Source organism: Eumetopias jubatus, unplaced genomic scaffold, assembly GCF_037043125.1.
Source record: "Eumetopias jubatus isolate StellerSeaLion01/CBP00866 unplaced genomic scaffold, mEumJub1_p1.0 scaffold_3, whole genome shotgun sequence".
NCBI classification, from domain to species: domain Eukaryota; kingdom Metazoa; phylum Chordata; class Mammalia; order Carnivora; family Otariidae; genus Eumetopias; species Eumetopias jubatus.
This window is the reverse complement of record NW_028274809.1, coordinates 62,397,678-62,420,178: the sequence shown is the minus strand read 5'-3', so window position 1 is coordinate 62,420,178 and position 22,501 is coordinate 62,397,678. Positions and strand designations below refer to the sequence as shown.

Sequence of the window (22,501 nt, the reverse complement as noted above, 5' to 3'; positions counted from 1 at the left end):
TGCATGTTGGGTTACCCTCACTGACAGGCACAGGAACGAGGTCGGAGGGCAGAGTACGCGGGAGCCGCACGGGGGCCAGAACAGCTGCTGACGCCTGGTCTGGGTCAGTGAGGAGTCCTGGGGACCCGGCCCGGCCTGGTGCTCCCATACTCATCCAACGCTCTCCTCACAGGGGATGACCCCCAGCGAGGTGCCTGCGCCTCCGTTCAGGGCGGACCCTGCAGGTGTGTGGGAGAGCGAGGCCTGGGCTTGCTGTGTGCGGCCCACAGACCTCCTCGTGGGTGGAAGGTGGAGGGCGGAGGCCTCCCTTCCATTGAAACCCAGAGATTAATGGACAGAAAATCTGTTTTTAAATATTTTGGTTTCTAAGCCATGATCCAGGCTAGATGAACCTTATTTTTTTTTTAAGATTTTATTTATTTATTTGACAGAGAGAGACACCGCAAGAGAGGGAACTTGGATATTGTCCCAGAACATTCATGTTAGGACCTTTAGGACATTTTAAATTGCTTGGTAAATACAGTGTAGTGAAATTGAATGTATCTGTGGGACCAGTCAGACCACGAAGGACACAAAAATCTGTTAAGAGTGGATGCAGGCTTGGTTTCAGAAGATCCTTTTCTGACACATCGGGGTACAGATGATTTCATTATAAGCTAGTTGGCTAGGACACCTACACATTAGGCACCAAACTAGAGTCGCTCAAATGAAAGGAGGTAAGATTTTTAATCACTAAAGTTCTAACACATAGTTGTACTGTTTTTCTTCAGGTTTTCTATCAGATGTTCCACCGTAATAATGCTGGTAAGTATGAAGGGATTAATAAAATATTTGTTGACAGAAATTAGCTTTTGCACATATAGCATTGGTGGGGTTTTTTTGAAAGCATAGTTTTAGAAAATGTCAAGAGCTGGGAAGGGTCAGAAATTGTTATCCCACTTGCACGCTAACAGCAGTCTGCCACGGTTTTGTAAAGACACAGACCCCTAGGCAGAGATGAATTACGTACAGCAGTAACAGTAGCCCCAATATCAGCAGTTTTGCCCCACTTCCCACAGGGTGATGGAAAGAGGACCAGAAGTCACCTGCAGGTGGGGTGTGTTGCATTACAGGACGGGAGCCCTGAGCTTAGGGAACCATAATATTTATTATACTTAACAATAAACATGCCTTTCAAGACTTTTCACTATACATACATTTTTGAGACAATAGCCCAGAGCATAGCGCAGTGAATGTCTTGCTTGTAAGGCATGTAGAACCAATAGAGACCCATGGAGAATTACCTCACAACAAAAATTCTCTGGAATTTTAACTAAATAGGTTACAGAAAGTATTGAATCATTAAAATTCGATGTCAGTAATTTGCCAATTTGACATGATAGCCCGATATCATTCAACTTCCAATACCTGGTTCACCTAACCCATGGACGTTTACAACTAAGTCTATCTAGAGTTAGTTATTTATCTCTCTGACTCCACTCCTGTGTTTCATTTTGTTGTGAAATTAAGGTAGCATTTGCATTTTGATCTGGAACAGTTTAAATTATTCTGGGGAAAAATTATTATAAAATCAGTGTAGAAAAAGAATGCACTGAAATTGAAGCACCCATGATCCTACCGCTGTACACATAGATTTTTTTTAAAACAAAAATGAGATTATACAGTACACACTGTTTAGTGACTAATTTGTACTAAACATCTTAGCTTTTACTGGCTAAATAAATATTCCATTATCCGGCTATCACATACATATCTTATTTAATCAGTCCCCAATCCTTGGATGTCTATGTAGTTTCCAATTTTCATTATTGTAAAAAACACATAGGCTATTGTTAATACTGGAAACATTGCAGAGATACCAAATAGATACTGCTCATGCTTTTGAAGAGAATAGTTAATAACTGCTTTTGGAATTTTAACAAATTTGATTCAAAATAGATTCACATTCTTAAAACTAAATTTTTGTGCACATCCTTAAGTTTTGGAGACCTTTTTAAAAAAATATAGCACTAATCTTTGAAAACTTATTGACAACAGAATGTAGTACTTGTCTGTTATTTAACAAGTAAAAATAAAAAATGGAATCTGGAAATCTCAACATAATCAGCCTAACACTTGTGATTTTATCCACTGGATGAAAGTGGTAGATTCATATAACATACCCTGTTTTATAATTAAGACCTCTGTTTAATCAAGATTTTGTTTCTCCCATTGCCAATACGTGCCTCTCTGATAGAAGAGAAAACAGCATAATTAGAAAACATAAATTTAAAAATATTTTAAATACTTTTATTAATTTTAGGAGTTAAGAAGTCTCCGTTTTCTTTGCTCCAAACCAGAAGACTTTGTTCCCTGCGTATAGAGTAGGAGTAATGTTGGTTAAAAACTGGCTGGTGTTTAAAACTGAAGATTGTCATGACTGTTTAACCTAAACCCTATTCTGAAGTAAAAATAATTGTCTTGGAAATACTAAGTTGGGTAAGTATTTTTTAATAAAGGTTTATGTTGAGTGGTGACAAAAAAACTGATAGAAAAAGATCTGAAATTAAGAAAAGTACACTTTCAGGGGTGCCTGGGTGGCTCAGTCATTAAGCATCTGCCTTCGGCTCAGGTCATGATCCCAGGGTCCTGGGATTGAGCCCTGCATCGGGCTCCCTGCTCGGCAGAGAGCCTGCTTCTCCCTCTCCCTCTCCCACTCCCCCTGCTTGTGTTCCCTCTCTCACTGTCTCTCTCTCTGTCAAATAAATAAAATCTTTAAAAAAAAAAGTACACTTTCAGTTAGAAATTAATAGTCAATAGCAGAACTATGTTAACTTCAGGCTTATGATATATCTTATTATTTTGAGGTTAATAGTTCAGGAATTTGGATAACTTGTGGCTCATTAATTCTAGGTTTGAGACAGTTTTCAACCAATGAGTTACATTTGAAAAACTTAAAAAAAAAGTATAAATACAGAATGCTTGAAAAGCATGTTTAATTTATTTTTTCCAAGATTTTTAAAATTTATTTATTTATTTATTTGACAGAGAGAGAGAGATAGCGAGAGCAGGAACACAAGCAGGGGGAGTGGAAGAGGGAGAAGCAGGCTTCCCGCCAAGCAAGGAGCCCAATGAAGGCTCGATCCCAGGACCCCGGGATCATGACCTGAGCTGAAGGCAGATGCTTAATGACTGAGCCACCCAGGTGCCCCAAGCATGTTTAATTTAAAGTGTGCCTAGAGTGTAGTACTAACGTGTTTGCCAACTATGCCTTATTGCTATTTGTTACATTGTTTGTATGACAGTGAATTCTGAACTTAAATCTCTGGGAGCCAGTCATAGACACCTGGATTAGATACTTAGAGATACAAGGATCCAGAGTATCACAGTATTATATACTGTCTAAATTCACACAAGAGCTACCCTTCTAGATTAGTTATTCTCCAGATATTCTAAATTGAGAGACATAGAATACTTAGTCTTGTATGAGTTAATAAACTCTATTCTCACTTTCACCTGCTGGATATCTATTCACCTCCTGGCGAAACCAGAGAATATATGTGGTTAAATGCCATGTTTTCCATTTCTGATTGATATCTTCTTTTTCTTATTGGTGAGGTTCTTCACTTTCTTTTTAGGATTTGTTGTTAAAACCTCAGAGTGGTTATAAGTAGGTCGTGATGTGGTATTATGGTTAGTGTGTACTTTGGGACTAATGAATGTTTTCATGTGATAAACATCTTTTTGTCAAAATGACCTACCTAGTATTTATTTTTAAACTGATTAATAAGTGGGGTACCTGGCTGGCTCATTTGGAGGACCATGTGACTCTTGATCTTGGGGTTGTAAGTTTGAGCCCCATATGGGTGTAGGGATTCCAAAAAAGTAAATAAATAGACTTAGAAAATAAACTGATTAATAAGCTTTAAATATTCTATTTCTTGGGCACTAGAATATGGTTCTTGAAGCATGACTTTGGAGTCAAGTGGACCTGAGTCCAAATTTCAGCTCTTCCACTTAACTAAAACTTAACTAACTTAACTAATACTTAAGCTTCAGTTTATGCATCTTTAAGATGAGGATAGTAATTTCTATTTAATAGGGTTATGAAGTTCAGTGAGATGATGAGATTGTAAAGTTCTTAGCCTAGTGCCTGGTGTATTGTGATATCTTTAAAAGTATTAGTTACTCTTTAAAAAAAGATTTCTTTGTTGTTTATACACAGTAATTGTAGCTTCTCTTGGGTATTCTTTATAACTGTCTTTTTTACATAATTTTTATCCATACCATCTGTTGGCCAGTTTTTCCTTTTCTTGAGATTTATAATTAATGACCTTCATTATCATTTAATGAAAATAAAGAATTAAGTAATTGTCATATCATAAGCAATGCGATTTTTCACACATACCCAGATTATTTGGTATTCCAGAGCTAAACTGTCTCAAGAAAATATAAATGTGAAAATTGTTAACAAAAGTTACTTCTAGTCTAGAAGAATAGAATTGACTCCGAACTTTAAGTAATTTGTTTAGGATTTCAAGTATAGCATCAAGCAACCATTTAGTTATAACACTGGCATTAATGATTTCAAGCTAAATACCTTTTTTAGGAAAATTACTCAAATTTTGCAAGATGTCATAGTGTTAAATTTGGTCAGAATTTAGGTCAGTATACAGAGGATTTATATATGACTTGTTATTTTATATGTGGATTATTGTAAATATTTTAAGCTAATTTGTGGTTGATAATTTTAACAATAAGAGTGATTAGCCTACTTTTTTTTAATAAATTTTCTAAATTAGACTATAAGAGGATAATTATTTCATTACTCCTCTCATTGACTTACTCTGTAGTTTAATTCTGAGTGCTCAAAGAATCATCCCTACCGGAACACAAAAATACTGTGAATATCCTTTTAGATATTTTGTTTCCATTTACTTAAAATACTCAAAATGGACTTTGCTTCTTAGGAAAAAGTGCTTAAATGATAGTCTTAAATGCTTAATCATTTTAATTTTTTTATATTAACCCTTTGTTTTAGCAGATTAACACTCAGTAATGTTTGTTAAGTAAGTATAATAGCTGGACATGTAAAACAGTGTGTTTAGGAAACAATATTTCTTCTTTTTCAGGTAACCCACATTTGCTTTTGGAACCATGAAAATTTTGCTTGTTTTTGACTTTGACAATACAATCATAGATGATAATAGTGACACCTGGATTGTACAGTGTGCTCCAGAGAAAAAGCTTCCTATTGAACTACAAGATTCTTACAAAAAAGGATTTTGGACAGAATTTATGGGCAGAGTCTTTAAGTATTTGGGAGATGAAGGTGTAAGAGAAGATGAAATGAAAAGAGCAGTGACATCAATGCCTTTCACTCTAGGGATGGTGGAACTTTTGAACTTTATAAGAAAGAACAAGGATAAATTTGACTGCATCATTATTTCAGATTCAAATTCAGTCTTCATAGATTGGGTTTTAGAAGCTACCAGTTTTCGTGATGTGTTTGATAAAGTGTTTACAAATCCAGCAGCTTTTGATAGCAATGGTCATCTCACTGTGGAAAATTATCATGCTCATTCTTGCAACAGGTGCCCAAAAAATCTTTGCAAAAATGTAGTTTTGGTAGAATTTGTAGATAAACAGTTACAAAAGGGAGTGAATTATACACGAATTGTTTATATAGGTGATGGTGGAAATGATGTCTGCCCGGTAACTTTTTTAAAGAAGAATGATGTTGCCATGCCACGGAAAGGATACACTTTACAGAAAACTCTTTCCAGAATGTCTCACAATCTTGAACCTATGGAGTCTTCTGTTATAGTTTGGTCTTCAGGTGTTGAAATAATTTCTCATTTACAATTTCTAATAAAGGAGTAATATGCCAACAACTGAAATGTGTATCGGTTAAGGTTAGGTACAACAGCATAAAACCAAAACCCCAAATACCAGTGGTTTTAAAAAAAGAAAGTTTGTTTTCCCTCTCACTTAAAAGAATTTCAGAGGTAAGTATCCCAAGGCTGCTGTGTGCTCTAGCAACATCCGCACTTGGGTTCTGTCTAACATCCAAGATCGCTGTTCAAGCCTTTTCCCTGGCATCAACACTAGTCGGCAAGGGAGAGGGCCCCCCACCTAACTGCAAGGAAAGATGAAAAACTAAAGCCTTTATTCCAGACGACCATATGCCTGGGGAACATTGGAGGAAAAAAGGAGGACGGGATTGAGGTAGGTGCAATTAGTGTCTCTACCGAAGGTGGGTGATAGGTAGATTATATTTTTAAATTTATTCCCAGAGAGAGTAGTCATATATTTTAGTTTCTTAGATGCTTACCTCAAAAGCATGTCTCATCGTTACAAAGCTTAAGAATAAACCTGATACTTTATTCACATAAGAATAAAAGGTTGCGGGGCGCCTGGGTGGCTCCGTTAAGCATCTGCCTTCGGCTCAGGTCATGATCCCCAGGTCCTGGGATCGAGCCCCGCATGTGGCTCATTGCTCAGCAGGGAGTCTGCTTCTCCCTCTGCCTGCTGCTCTCCCTGCTTGTGTGCGCGTGCTCTCTCTCTCTCTCTAAGACAAATAAATATCTTTAAAAAAAAAGAATAAGAGATTCCAAAATGTATATAATGTCCTACTCCCAAGTCAATATTTTATTTTTTTAAGATTTATTTATTTGAGGGCGCCTGGGTGGCTCAGTTGTTAAGCGTCTGCCTTCGGCTCAGGTCATGATCCCAGGGTCCTGGGATCGAGTCCCGCATCGGGCTCCCTGCTCAGCGGGAAGCCTGCTTCTCCCTCTCCCACTCTCCCTGCTTGTGTTCCTTCTCTCGCTGTGTCTCTGTCAAATAAACAGAATCTTTAAAAAAAAAGATTTATTTATTTGAGAGAGCATGAGCAGAGGAGGGGCAGAGAAAGAATCCACAGACTCCCTGCTGAGTGTGGAGCCTGACATGGGTAATCCCAGGACCCTGAGATCATGCCCTGAGCCAAAACCAAGAGTCGGCTGGCTGCTCAACCAACTGAGCCACCCACGTGCTTTAAAATCAGTATTTTAAAGATAGGGATGCAGTGTCTATTGCACAAATTTTTATGAATTTCAGATTTTCCTTTTTAAAGTGAAATAAATTAACATTCTTCAAATATTTTAAATTTATATCAGCATCACAGACTATAATTCCAGTATGCTGGTTTAGTCCGTATGTTATTTCTATTTAGCGATGCAAGCTTTTATTTTATTTTTTTTTTAAGTAGGCTCCACAGCCAGCATGGAGCCCAACTCAGGGCTTGAACTCACAACCCTGAAATTGAGATCTGAGCTGAGATCAAGAGTCAGATGCTTAACCGACTGAGCCACATGCCCCATTTTTTATTGTTGTTTTTCTTTCTTTGTATTCTTTAAGTTTAGTTGATACCGTGTTACATTAGTTTCAGGTGTACAACATAGTGGCTGGACAGGTTTATATGTTACATGTTTATGAACTTAGCAGGCTAAGTTCAGCACAGGTGTAACTCCCATCCGTCACCGTGTACAATACTGTTGACTCTATTCTCTATACTGTACCTCTCATCCTGTGACTTACTCATTCCATAACTGGAAGCCTATATCTCCCACTCCTCTTCACCCATTCTCCCTTCCCTCCACCCCACACTCCTGGCAACCATGGGTTTATTCTCAATATTTATGGGTCTGTTTCTGCTTTGTTTTATTTTTCAGACTACACATATAAGTGAAATCATATGGTATATGTCTTTCCCTGACTTATTTCACTTAGCCTAATGTCCTCTAGGCCCATCCATATTTTTGCAGATGGCAAGCTACCGTTCCTTTTTGTGGCTGAGTAATATTCCTGTGTGTGTGTGTGTGTGTGCACATCATATCTGATTTATTCATCTATGATAGACACTTAGCTTGCTTCCGTATCTTGGCTGTTATACATAATGCAATAAACATAGGGGTGCATATATCTTTTTGAATTAGTGTTTTTGTTTTCTTTCGGTAAATACCCCATAGTGGAATTACTGATTTATGTAGTATTTACATTTTTTTTTTTTAATGAACCTTCATACTGTTTTCCATGGTGGCTGCATCAATCTACATTCCCACTGGCAGTACATGAGGGTTCTTTTTTCCCCACATCCTTGCCAACACTTACCATTTCTTGTCTTTTTGTTACTAGCCATTCTGACAGGTGTAAAGTGGCATCTCACTGTGGTTTTGATTTGCATTTCCCTGATGATTAGTGATGTTCAGCATCTTTTCATGTGTCTCTTAGCCATCTATGTCTTCTTTGGAAAAATGTCTATTCAAGTCCTCTGCCTGTTTTTTTTTTCCTGCCCATTTTTTAAATTGGATTATTTCTTTGGTGTTGAATTGTATAAGTTCTTTATACATGTTGGATATTAACCCCTTATTGGATATATCATTTGCAAATATTGTCTCCCATTCAGTAGTTTGCCTTTCTGTTTTGTTGATGTTTCTCTTTGCTGTGCAAAAGCTTTTTATTTTGGTGTAGTCCTAGTAGTTAATTTTTGCTTTTGTTTCCTTTGCCTGGAGGAGATATATCTGGAAAAATGTTGCTAAGGCCAGCGTCAAAGAGATTACTGCCTGTTTTCATCTGGGGGTTTTATGGTTTCAAGTCTCACATTTAGGTCTTTAATCCATTTTGAATTTATGTGTATGGTGTAAGAAAGAGTCTGGTTTTATTCTTTTGCATGTAGCTGTCCAGTTTTCCCAGCACCATTTATTTATTATTATTTTTAAATATGAGCCCTTTCTTTCCTTCCTTCCTTCCTTCCTTCCTTCCTTCCTTCCTTCCTTCCTTCCTTCCTTCCTTCCTTTTTCTTTTTGAGAGAGAGAGAGAAATAGAGAGAGTGGGGAGGGGCAGAGGGACAGAGAGAATCCCAAGCAGCCTCCACACCTGGTGCAGAGTCTGATGCGGGGCTGGATCTTATGATCCTGAGATCACGACCTGAGCCAAAATCAAGAGTCAGACACTTAAGTGATTGAGCCACCCAGGCACCCCTTCCCAGCACCATTGATGAAAGAGACTGTCTTTTCCTTATTGTATATTTTTGCCTCTTTTATTGTAAATTAATTGGGCACATAATTTTAGGTTTATTTCGGACTCTATTCTGTTCCATTATCTGTGTGTCTATTTTTGTACTGGTACCATACTGTTTTGATTATTATAGCTTTGTAGTATATCTTGAAATCTAGGATTGTGATACTTGCAGCTTTGTTCTTCTTTCTCAAGATTAGTAATGCAGGCTTGAGTGATACAATATATAATAGTAGGAATATTCAACATTTAAGAGACTTTCATATGAGGATATTAGCAAAACATCAACTGCTTTGAAAGTTTTATAATTCTATGCTAATTTCTAGATTTTCATGTTTTAGGCATAAATTTCCATTATGTAATAATAGAATTTTCTTTCCGTTATGGAAATCTCCAAAAATAGATTTTCAATATAATTTAATGGGAAAATTTTGTGCCATCTATTTTTTCTAGGCTAAAAAAGTAAATCTTTGTTTTGCTGTAAATTAATAAATTAGATTATGTTGAAACACGTTTATTTTTAGGTAATTGAGTAAGAAATGAAATGAGATTATCTAGGTTATTTAGAGCTCCCAGGTGCTTGGCAGAAGCCAAGAGGAAATTAATATCCTAAGTGTGGTGGACTGACTCTAAGGTGGCCCCCCATGATCCCTGTATCCTGGTATTCTTGTGTGTGTGTGTGTGTGTGTGTGTGTGTATGTGTGTGTGTGTGTGTGTGTAGGGGTGCCCTATGATTTGCTTCTAATCAATGGAACACCACAAAGATGATGGGCTGTATGTGATAATGTGACATGATTACATTACATCAGATTGTAATGCTCATCTTGTTAAGGAATTCTCTCTAATTTTATTTTATTTTATTTTAAAGATCTATTTATTTGAGAGAAAGAGAGAGCGTGCGCATGTGTGTGAGCAGGGGGAGAAGCAGAAAGGATCCCAAACAGACTCCATGCTGAACATGGAGCCCAATGTGGGGCTCAATTTCACAACCCTCAGATCCTGATCTGAGCTGAAACCAAGAGTCCAAGGCTTAACCAACCGAGCAACCCAGGTGCCCCTATTTTATTTTTGTTATTTTAATTCTCTCTCTTGATTTTAAAGAAGCAAGCTGCTGGGGCACCTGGGTGGCTCAGTTGGTTAAGCGACTGCCTTTGGCTTGGGTTATGATCTTGGGGTCCTACGATCGAGCCCCTCATTGGGCTCCCTACTCGGTGGGGGGCCTGCTTCTCCCTCTCCCTCTGCCACTCCCACTGCTTGTGTTCTCCTGCTCTCTCTCTGTCAAATAAATAAATAAAATCTTAAAAAAAAATACAGAATAAAGAAGCAAGCTGCTATGTTGTGACCAGGACTTCAGAGAGGGCCACATGGCAAGCAATTGAGGGTGGCCTCTAGCCAACAGCAAAAAGTAGGCCCTGGGTCCAGTAGTCCTTAGGGAACTGCATGCTGCAACTATGTGAGCTTGAAAGTGGATCCCTTCCTAGTGGAACCTCAGCTGAGATCACAGCTCAGGCTGACATCTTGATTTGGCTTTGTGAGAACCCAGGACAGAAGACCCAGTGGAGGTATGTTTGGACTCATGACCCACAGAACCTATGAGATAATCAATGCCTGTTGTTTTAAGATGCTAAATTTGTGGTAATACTGTTATGCAGCAATAGAAAAATTAATGCCATAGGCCTCAAAATAATTTCTATAAATAGTTTTGCAAGTACCTTATAGGGCATACAATAAAAAGTAGCCACACCAAAAGACATGAATGAATACCAGCAGAAGCAGAAGCTTCCATTTAAACATATCTGCAGGACCTCTAGATATTAGCATATTCAGACACAAACTAAACTTACGTGAATTTTGACAAAGAACTGAAAATTACATAAACAATATGGAAATACTAGAACTGAAAATTACCATGACCGAAATTAGAATCTTGGTGGATGAATTTGACAGCAAAACAGGTACAGCTGAAGAGTTAGTGAATGAGCACAAGTTAGAAGAAAACATCCAGAACGATGTGGAGAGAGACAAAACAATGAAAATACAGAAGAAAAATTAAGAAACATGGAAGATATGTAAGGTCTAACATAAGAAATTGGTGTCCCAGAAGGAGAGGAGAAAGAAAATTAAATATGCAGTGTTTTAAAAGATAATGACGGAGAACTTTACAACATCAAAATAAATTCAAGAGTCTTTACAAATCCCAAACAAGATAAATAAAAAGAAAAACCACATGGAATCACAGCACTGTAAAACTACTCATAACCAAAGATGGAAAAAGCAGTCAGAGAAAAAAATGACATTGAAAAGAACAACAATTAATCTAATAGCTGGCATTATTTCTTTCTTAAATGTTTGATACAATTCAACAGTGAAGCCATCCAGGCCTGGAGTTTTCTTTGTTGGCAGATTTTTAGCTACTAATTCAATTTCCTTAATAGGTACAGAACTATCCAGGTTGAATTATTTTTCTTGAGTAAACTTTGGTCATTTGTTGACTATGTTTATGTATTGCTGCATAGCAAATTACCTCAGAATTTAATAGCTTAAAAGTAAGCATTATCTCACAGTTTCTGTGGGTGAGGCATTCAGGAGCACTTCACTGGGTTGTTCGGGATCTTTAATGGGTCAAGATGTCGGCTGGGCTTGTAGTCATGAAATTTCCACTAAGGCTGGAGGATCTGCTTGCAAGGTGGCTTGCTCACATGGCTTTTGGCAGGAGGCTGTAGTTCCTCACTGCTTGTTATCAGGAAGTCTCAATTTATTGCTGGTTGTTGGCAAGAGGCCTCAATTTCCAACCACTTGGGCCTTTCCAAAGAACTGCTTGAGTGTCCCAAAGACTTGGTTTCCTGCCATGTGAGTGATCCAAGAGAGAGGGCAGAGAGGAAACCACAATGCCTTTTGTGACCTAGCCTCAGGAGCCAAACACCATCACTTCTGCCATACTCTATTTATTAAAACAGAACACTAAGCTAAGCCCACACTCCAAGGAGGGGGGACTTAGACTCTGCTTTTGAAGAGGGAGTTAAAGAATGTTGGATATACCTTAAAACCACCATAGTGTCTCTCAAGGACTTGACTTCATGTAATTTGTGAAATTCAGGGACAGAGATTTTTTGTAATATTCCCTTATTAAATACCTTTTATTTTTATAGATGTGTACCTATTATTTACATTTTACCATTAACATTTAACTCTGTTTTTTTCACATAATCTATACATCCCTGTATCTAGCCATCTTTTTTTTTTTTTTTTGCCTTTTTTTTAAAAGACTTTATTAGAGAGCATGAGCAGGGGGAGGGGCAGAGGGAGAAGGAGAAGCAGGCTCCCCGCTGAGCAGGGAGCCCGATGTGGGGCTCGATCCCAGGACCCCGAGATCATGACCTAAGCCGAAACCAAGAGTTGGATGCTTAACTGACTGAACCATCCAGGCGCCCCTGATACGCCCACATACTGATTTGCTTTTACAGCATTTCAATTTTTCAGCTCCTGGTTTATACTAGCCCTGAAAGAGAGTTAGAAAAGACTTTTTTTTTATAGTCTCCTAAGCTGCTTCAAGGGGTGGCTGATGTGTCAGTGGGGCAACGGCGGGCAGACTCCAGATGGGGTGGAGTAGCTCTGCTAATAGTGTGAGTGGGACTAGAACTTATAGCCACTTCCCTACCCCTATAATCAGATACGCTCTTTTACAGAAGATGAGAAGAGTTCTCTACTGATGTAATAACCGCACAACACATCTTCATATGAGACTCACTGTAGGAAATGTATAAACAATAATTGACTACATTCTTTTACCTAATACCCTATCATTTTGTGCACCCTATTTGATTTCTTTTTTAGGTGGACAATATGATAGTTCTGTTGTAGACAGATATTTTTGATGTGCTGTATGAGGGTTCGTGGAATAATCTAGGCCAAAAGCTACATCTATCCTCATTTATGTCATACAAACTGATGTCTGTATGATGACTGTTCAAATGGAAACAAAATATTAACCTAGATGTTTCCTAACACAGAAATTCTTAGAAAGTCCCATTGTTTGTGGAAAATGTTACTTAGTAAAAAAAAATCAGTTTGTTATATATTTAAATAATAAAATGTCATTTGTGTATCTAAACAACGAGTAAATAGTATTTATTTACAATTAAACTAAATATTTTTTACTTCATAAGATTTGTATGATCAGTGCAAAATGGAAACCTTCCTTATTCACATTTTAAAAAAGATTTATTTATTTTAGAGAGAGAGCATGAGCTTGGGGCAGTGGGGCAGAGGGAGAGAGAGAGAGAGAGAGAGCGACAGACTCCTGACTGAGCACAGAGTCCACTGTGGGGCTCGATCTTATGACACTGAGATCGTGACCTGAGCCAAAATCAAGAGTCCAACACTTACTTGCCTGAGCCACCCAGGCTCCCCTCATTCACATTTTTTCTACCATTTAGTCATTTTCTGGATTGTGTTACACACAAAAATCACAATTCTTTTCACAAGTTGGTCCAAACAATATTTTATTATCCTCAGTTCAATATGAAAGTATGTCCTTTCAGGGATCTATTAACAGCTTAGCGCTTCTCACACTTAAATCTAGAAAATCCTATTGCACAATTTTGGAAGCTAAAAATCATTCAACAAATATTTTTTTTTTTTTTTTGGCACCTGCTATGTGCAAACAAAACAAAAACCTGTGGAAGTATAGGACTATCTCTTCCAAAGAAAGATACCCTTCTAAGAATTTACAATTTGATTGAAGATGTGGGACATGTACATTTATAATGCACAATACCAAAGTATGCTTCATAATGCATCTTAGTAATTAGCATAAGCTGAAAGTACTTAGGTCAAGAAAGGACTAATTGACCATTTAGCACAGTGTTTTGCACTCCATCAATTGATTAATTGTGATATAAGAGAAGCTTTATGAAAGCGGTTGACTGTGATCCACACCTTAAAAAATGGAAAGGAGGGGTACCTGGCTGGCTGCGTCAGCAGAGCATATGGCTCTTGATCTCGGGGTCATTTTTCAAGCCCCATGCTGGGCATGGAGATTACTTTTAAAAAATGGAAAGGATTTGGAGAGATGAAAAGTATAGAGCTTCCCAGATGAAGGGAATAACTTGAACCAAGATGGGAATGAGCACAGCATATTCATGAGGCAGTGATGAGGTGATGAAGTCAAGGGTTTAAACTGGGGAGGACTGGAATCAGTTTTGTAAGTGGGATTTGACCAATTTATGGACAGGTTTGAAAGCTAACTGCTGGAGTTTGAATTCTTCCTGCGATGCTGTCAGGAGTAAGCAAAGGGAACTGATGTGCACAAAGTCGTGTTTGGGGAGATTGAAAGGTGGACAGCTTGGGAGAAAAGGGGAAAGATGACACAGGAAAGTCTTGCTATAAACCAAGTGAGAAGGGACAGAGACCTGATAAGAGAATTAAAATGAAGGGATAAACCAGATGCTTTGAATTTGAAAATTAAAAAACAGTTGACCCTTTTAGACCATATGCTAATCTGCACGACTGTGGATTAAGACACTTATGTCATTTCCTAGAGAACTATGGGATCTTGAGCAAATTTTTAAACAAAATTCCAAAAGTCTTCCTTTTAATACATTCATGTTTTCATTTATACAACAAATATTTATTGAACACCTGTTACATGCAGACATTGTTCTAAAAATACAGAAGTGAATTAGAGATAACAACTATGAACAGACAAAAATCAGTGCTTTCAAGGAGCTTACATCCTAGTGGGAGAAGTCACACAATAATCTGATAAATAAGCAAATAGGTATAATTTTCTAGATGGCAATAAGTACTATGGATTAAAATAAAGCCAGTAAGAGGGATAGGAAATAACAGGTGGGGCAGGGAAACCATTTTAAATAGGTTTGTAGAAGAAGGCCTCACTGAGAAGTTGATATTTGAGTAAAAACCTGATGGAGGCGAGTGAGGGGGTCGTGTAGCAGTAGCCGCAAAAAGCAGTTGTAGGCAAAAGAAATAGCCAGTAGTGAGGACAGAAGCAATGCTGTCCCTAGTGAGGGCAGAAAGCACAGCTGGGTGTGGGGTCCAGGAGGCCATTACACGAAATTTGGCTTTTACTAAATGAGACACAAAGTCATTGGAGAGCTTTAATCTCTGATTTATTTAAAAATATCAGTTTGTCTTGGTTTATTTGGGCCAATGTTCTTACCATTTTTTTTTCCTGGTCATAAGAATTGGGTTTCTGTTGCTTGTAATTGAAAAAGTTTCTAGGGGTGCCTGGGTGGCTCATTCGTTAAGCGTCTGCCTTCATGATCCCAGGGTCCTGGGATTGAGCCCTGCATCAGGCTCCCTGCTCAGCAGGAAGCCTGCTTCTCCCTCTCTCACTCTCCCTGCTTGTGTTCCTTCTCTCACTGTGTCTCTCTGTCAAATAAATAAATAAAATTTAAAAAAAAGAAAAATTTCTAGTTTATTATATCCTGTCTTCTATTAATTTTATCTGGAATTTAGCTTTAATTGTGGCACCAAAAACATATTCTCAATAAACTGCTATCTTTTAAGTGACCCTTCCCCACAAAGTAGTAGACTAGTTCCTGTTTTGAGTCTTTCATAAGTTTTTTTTTTATTTTTTTAAAGATTTTTTATTTATTCATTTGAGACACAGAGATACAGAGAGAGAAAGCATGAGCAGGGAGAGAGGCAGAGGGAGAAGCAGGCTCCTCACTGAGCCAGGAGCCCAATGTGGGGCTTGATCCCATGACCCTGGGATCATGACCTGAGCCGAAGGCAGACGCTTAACCATCTGAGCCACCCAGGCGCCCCTTTCATAAGGTTTTTGAACAAGTGCTCCCAAACAACTGAAACATTATGTACTCACTTCTACATTTTCAGACTGATATTGAAAACTTTTCATCATAAATTTAAACATTTTCTAAGTCTGTAATTTTTTTTTAAAGATTTTTATTTATTTCTTTTTGGAGAGAGTTTAAAGATTTTACTTATTTCCAGAGAGATAGAGAGTGCAAGTGGAGTGGAAGGGCAGAGGGAGAGAATCTCAAGCAGACTCCACACTAAGCGCGGAGCCTGATCTGGGGCTTGATCCTATGACCTCAAGATAATGACCTGAGCTGAAATCAAGAGTTGGACACTCAACTGACTGAGCCACTCAGGTGCCCCCCAAGGTTGTGATTTCTAATATATTATAAAGAATGACTTTTTTAAAAAAGATTTTTTTTAAGTGATCTCTACACCAAACATGGGGCTCAAACCCACAACCCCGAGATCAAGTTGTGCCCTCCACTGACTGAGCCAGCCAACCATCCAGGGATGATTTTTTTTTTAAAGAATTTATTTATTTATTAGAGAGAGAGAGAGAAGGAGAGATAGAGAGCACGAGAGGGAAGAGGGTCAGAGGGAGAAGCAGACTCCCCGCTGAGCAGGGAGTCCGATACGGGACTCGATCCCGGGACTCCAGGATCATGACCTGAGCCGAAGGCAGTCGCTTAACCAACTGAGCCACTCAGGCGCCCCAGGGATGATTTTTTAATAGGAGTTTAAATAACTTTTAAATCTATTTAGTAAAAGCTATCTATAGTAATTTGAAAACATCATTCATTTAAAAATACATAAACAAGGGTCACCTGGCTGTCTCGGTCAGTGGAGCATGCAACTCTTGATCTTGGGGCTGTGGGTTGAAGCCCCATGTTGGGTGTAGATATTACTTAAAATCGTTAAAAAAAAAAAAAGGACATAAATAAATTGTTCTTTAACAGTGTGAATTTTTTCCCCTTTTTTTATAGAATTATAATTGACACACAATGTTACATTAGTTTCAGGCATGCAACATAGTGATTGGAAAAGTTTATACAATCTTATACATTATGTTGTGCACACCACAAATGTAGCTACCATCCGTCACCATGCAACCCTATTACCATACCATTGACTATATTCCCTGTGCCGTACCTTTTATTCAACAGTGGAAAATTTTTAAGCTCTTTCCTTTTTCTTCTTGAGCCCATTTTTCTGTTCCACTTCTCCCATAAAATGCTGTCCTACTGAAAATACAGGCAGTCCTCATTTCACACAGAGTGTGGGAGCATAAAATGACCATGTAAGATTACTGTGCAGAGTAATGTTAATAATTAGTGGGAAGCATTTTAATTGTCTTGTGACCTTTACATTTTTTGATAAGAACATTAAAAACTGTCTTACTGGGGCGCCTGGGTGGCTCAGTCATTAAGTGTCTGCCTTCAGCTCAGGTCATGATTCCGGGGTCCTGGGATGGAGCCCCACATCGGGCTCTCTGCTCCGCGGGAAGCCTGCTTCTCCCTCTCCCACTCCCCCTGCTTGTGTTCTCCCTCTCGCTTTGTCTCTCTCTGTCAAATAAATAAATAAAATCTTAAAAAAAAAAACTTACTATCAGTTACAAATGTATAGGAAAATGAAAAACATAGCAGTATCAGTATTTACTTAGTGCACTGCAGTTAGAAACATTGAGGATGAAAGTATTTCTTTGTAAAAAAATTTTACTGAGTAGTTTGAACAGTTCTTGCCTTCTTTTCGTCATACTATTTACAATACAGAGTCTGTGCCCTAGTGAATTGTCATACTTTTTTCTAAGTTGGGATCGGCTTCCAACATTTTATCCTTTGCATTTTCAGTGCTGTGAAGAATCTCCATAAGTTCCTTTAATATGAAGTTTTTTGCCAACATCTCTTCTTCTGGGACATCTTCATTCTTTTTGTCAACAACCAGTTTCCTCCCTTAAGTCACTAAGTTGGCCTGCAGCAATTTCCACCGGCTGCATAGCCATACTCTCTCGAGTGGTGGCAGTGTCTACATTCCCATGGTCAGTGGTTTCTTCTAGACTTTCATTCTATTCAATTCAAATTTCACTTGTGGCAGGATCCTTCATTTCTTTGCTGGCCAATGTCCTCTTTCAATGATCTATTTTTTGTAAAATATTACACACAGGGACACTTGGGTGGCTCAGTCAGTGAAGCGTCTGCCTTCGGCCCAGGTCATGATCTCAGGGTCCTGGATCGAGTCCCGCGTCAGGCACTTTGCTCTGCTTGGGACCTGCTTCTCCCTCTACTCCTTGCTGTGCTCATGCATGCACGTGTGCTCTGTCTCTGACAAATAAATAAAATTGTTAATAAAAAAATATTACCTACATTTACCACTGGCAGACATGGAGATAAGACAACTACAAGCTTTGCTGTCCGCATGTGAACTGAATAAGAAATGCACAGTGCCCAATCACCAGTGATTTTGAAAGAAGAAACATGATTAGTCACTGACCAGGATGTTCATCTGTTATTTATGTGGTGACTCATGGATTGAAGAGGCAGGGGCGAAATTTGTATTTTGTGCAATTACAATTAATATACCATAGTAATTGAAATTTGAATCCTGTTTAGGGGATTTGGTGTTATTTAACTAAGCCATGGTAACTGAAATTCATGCATGTTGGAACCATTCAAAGAAAGGATTGTCTGTATACTTTTATAGTTTTTGTTAGTCACCTCTTTAAATTTGTTGGCTACAAAAATGGACATAAATTAAAATTTAAACTACTTTATATCCTTTATTCTTAAGTAGTAAAACGAATTCTGGGCTGATGAACATTACAATTATTATAATTGCTCAAACAACATAAACGTGTTTAAATTAAAAGTAAAAATTTCAAAAATTATTTCAATCTGATGAATTGGGCTATTTTCTTTTCACTTAAGCCATATGTCTTTGGCTAAGTATTGCTTGCAGTTGGAATGAGACAGAGTTTAGATCAACGATATTCCTGTTTTTCATTTCTGTAGATAAAGTCCATGAGAAAATGTGTTCACATAGACAAGTAGATGGGAATGAGAGGAATTTTATTATAGCAGTACCACTCATTTTGTGGATTCTTTCCAAGTTATTTGTCAAAAATGCTCTTTGACTTTTGCTAAAAACAAGGAATTCGAAAACTTCTGACTTACAAAAGTACTCTTTACCCAGTCATTGGAATGTTCACTTTCTTATTTTCCAGGAAGCATACCCAAAAAGCTTTGCCAGATGTTATCAGCTCTAAGGCAGCTATTATACACCTGCGCTCGTTGTGTACTGTACAACTCCTAAGGACAGTGTTCACACTGCACTCTACTTGAGGGGAATGAGCTGGAAGCAGGCAGTGCACAACTTACAGAGCTGTATGTGGTGGCCTTATAAATTATACCTACTATTTTATACTTAGCAGCAACTTATTTAATCCAGTATGTAAATGAAGTATACAAAACTTCCTGTATATATCTATCATTTACACACATTGATAATGACATCACAATCAGCATATCAAACATTTAATGACATAGCAATACTTAGTGGAAAGATGTACTAATACAGTAAAAACAATAAATAAAATTGTTATTTTTAGAAACCAAGGGTCTTTTGAAAAGCAAAACGTGATGTCAAAAGGCATCTAACTCCATGCCAAGCACAATATCTGCCAAGAGTCATTTATATCTCATCTCCATGGTGGCTCTTTATTTCCTTAAGATTTGAATTCACAGATGGCACATTTGTTTTCTTGAACAGTGTCATTACTTTATTTAACTTATGAATGCTAATTATATGTTTCTGAGTGCATCAAATCTATTAGCATTTGCAGTGGTCTCTTTGACAAAGCATGTGGTAAAGAGAAATTGCTCTGGCAGTCCCCTACAGGACCTGCTCTTCCCTTGGCAAGTTGAGGCAGTCTAATATATACTCATAGACACTTTTTTTGGCATTTTAAAAAATTGAGATATAATTGATGTGTAACATATACACTTTTAAGTAATAATTCACAACCAGGAAACGTCAGGCAATGGAAGTAAAAGTTTTTTTTTTTTTTAAGATTTTATGTATTTATTTGAGAGAAAGAGAGAGAGCACAAGCAGGGGGAGGGGCAGGCAGAGAAGGAAAAGCAGACTCCCCACTGAGCAGGGAGCCCGACGTGGGGCTCCATCCCAGGATCCTGGAACCACGACCTGAGCCAAAGGCAGATGCTTAACTGACTGAACCGCCCAGGTGTTCCCGAAGCAAAAGTTTTAATTGGTCTGTACAGCAATCTGAAAAAACCGCACCAATGACAATATAGTGAATTCTATTATTCAGTAGTAATTTATCCCATGCCCTCTTGATTCTAGAAGCCCCTGCTCTTAGTTAGGTGGAGTCTATAGTATTTTCTTTGCATCAAAATTGGCATCATAGTCATCTGTGACACTTCAGTGACAAACATGGAAATAATGCCCCATCTTCAATCAGTCACAATCATGGCCTTGAATGATAGCACCAACAATAACATTCCTATCAGTCATGAAGGACAAGCTGTCTATAATCACAACTAACTACAAAGTTTATAATTTTTTTAAAGATTTTATTTATTTATTTGAGAGAGAGAATGAGAGAGAGCATGAGAGGGTCAGAGGGAGAAGCAGACTCCCTGCTGAGCAGGAAGCCCGATGCGGGACTCAATCCTGGGACTCCAGGATCATGACCTGAGCCGAAGGCCATCGCTTAACCAACTGAGCCACCCAGGCACCCAAAGTTTATAATTTTTTGAAGACGTGTAAAAATACTAATTTCCCAGTTGAGGTTGTGATGGAGAATTAAGTATAAATATCCTTTCATTATAATAGCTTTCATATATAACATTTATATGCCACATCCAACACGCTCTCACATTTGTAATTTTATTTTGTCTTTCCGATAATCTTAGGTTGAGAAGAGTGTGGTATTTTCTGTTTTACATATCAGAAAACTAAAGATCAGAGAAATTTAGTGACTTGCTTAAGGCTGTATGTTACAAAAGTGGCAGAGATGAACCTTAAGCATAAAACAAAATCTCGTATACTTTTCTTCTCTACCAAACTGTTTACCAGATGTTGAGATATTGAATGTTTTGTTTTTCTTCCATTTTGGGTCCAATGCTCTACCAAACTGTTTACCAGATGTTGAGGTATTGAACCTTATTTTGTTCCTTCCATTTTGGGTCCAACATCCATTCTTCTAAATGTGCAAAAAGAATCACCGCCCCTTGAATAGAATACAGATTCCTAGGTCTCCACCTCAGAGAAGTCCGGGTGGTGGTGGTGTTTGTGGGGTGCTGCGTCATTAAGATTGACCTGTAGAATGAAACTAAAACCACCCAAATGAGAACAAGCAGATGTTATTTATTCAGCTCTTGCTATAGCAACAGAGTCAGCCACCATCACTTGTTTTTGGCAGAGGCTCAAAGGCAGGCAGGGGAGTGGGAAAACTTTAGAAAACTGAAAAAAGGAGGAAGGTCTCAGGTATCTTCTGATTGGAGGTTGTTGGCCTGGGAAAGCTGGAGGAGGGCTACTAGAGGCAGGGGGTATTCTATGTGATTTGGTTTGGGGAGCATATTGGTTTTCCCTGGTTGGTCCTGAATTGGAAGTCCAGCAAAAATAGGGAAGTTGGTAGTCCTTGAGGACGTCCTGACTGTTCTGGTCCGGCTGCAGAGGTTATGGTGTGGCTTCCTGGGCTTCTTACATGGTTCGGAGTTCTGTGTTCACATACAGTTTGGCCATTGCCCACATTTGCATATTCTCTCCCTCAGCCCATACTCCGAGAAACACACTGGGCTTCTGGTGTTCATTTCATCCTGGTCTCTTTCCTCCCTTACCATAGCTAGACTGTAAGCTCCGTAAGAACTCTAGGTACCAGAGCCTAGCCCTATCAGACCCTCAATAAAAACTTGCAAATGAATGGACGAATTATAAATGATAAGATTTGATACTGGCTTTTGCTGGAAGAACAAAATGAACCTTCTGGTGTAGCACATGGACATCTTTGATGGGACTTGCTGTCACCAGGAAGAAAGACTAGAGGCTGCTTCTTCCAGCTACTCTGCTCTAAATACCTTAAGCTGAATCCTTCACCCTGGCTGCTCTCCGTTTTTTCTGAAGGCTTCCAGGTTGGTGTGCAAATCAGCCCCAGGCGCTCCCTCCTGAGGTCTCTGCTGGGGGGCGGGATGGTGTTCGTGGGAAAGCGGCAGCTACTTCTGGCATTCTCAAGGCCACCTCGAGCCCAAACCTTTAAGGTTTGCAGCATTCTCTCCACACTTCCCCCTCCATCTCTCCCTCTAGGGCGTGGGCTGGTGAGAGCTACCGAAGGAGGGGGAAAGGCATCCCCCTCCAGCCCCCACAGGTGGTCTTAATTCGGGAGTTTGTCTAGACCGAAAACGCTCGGGGGTGTGTGCTGTGTTTAAGACCCAGACCCAGGGAGAGAGGGGAAAGTAGTCGCGCAAGCGGTCTCAGGGCAGCCTTCCCACCTGCTGCGCGGAGGAACCGCCGGGAAGGGGCCGCAGCCGCGTGCCCGTACCCCCCCCCGCCCCGCCCCTGCTCGCAGCGCGGCCCCGCCACCCGGGAGTTCCCGCGAGTGGCCCCGCGCCCAGGCCGCGCGGGGGGCTGTTGGGTTGGAGGCGGGGAGCAGCCGGGGCACCAAAATA

The 22,501-nt window shown here is 39.0% G+C and overlaps 1 protein-coding gene across 2 annotated transcripts; it reads left to right on the top strand.

The window, feature by feature from the left end:
• Window positions 1-11: 11 nt before the first annotated feature.
• Window positions 12-9,324, top strand: PHOSPHO2 (phosphatase, orphan 2). Of its 2 annotated transcripts, none has more exons than XM_028123535.2 (4): window positions 12-224; window positions 771-804; window positions 2,303-2,478; window positions 5,112-9,324. In XM_028123535.2, the coding sequence occupies exon 4, from the start codon at window positions 5,137-5,139 to the stop codon at window positions 5,860-5,862; it is 726 nt and encodes a 241-aa protein (XP_027979336.1). In that variant the 5' UTR covers window positions 12-224; window positions 771-804; window positions 2,303-2,478; window positions 5,112-5,136; the 3' UTR covers window positions 5,863-9,324. The 2 variants fall into 2 exon arrangements, with proteins under 2 accessions (XP_027979336.1, XP_027979345.1); XM_028123544.2 differs by having other exon boundaries at window positions 31-103.
• The last annotated feature ends 13,177 nt before the right edge of the window (window positions 9,325-22,501 follow it).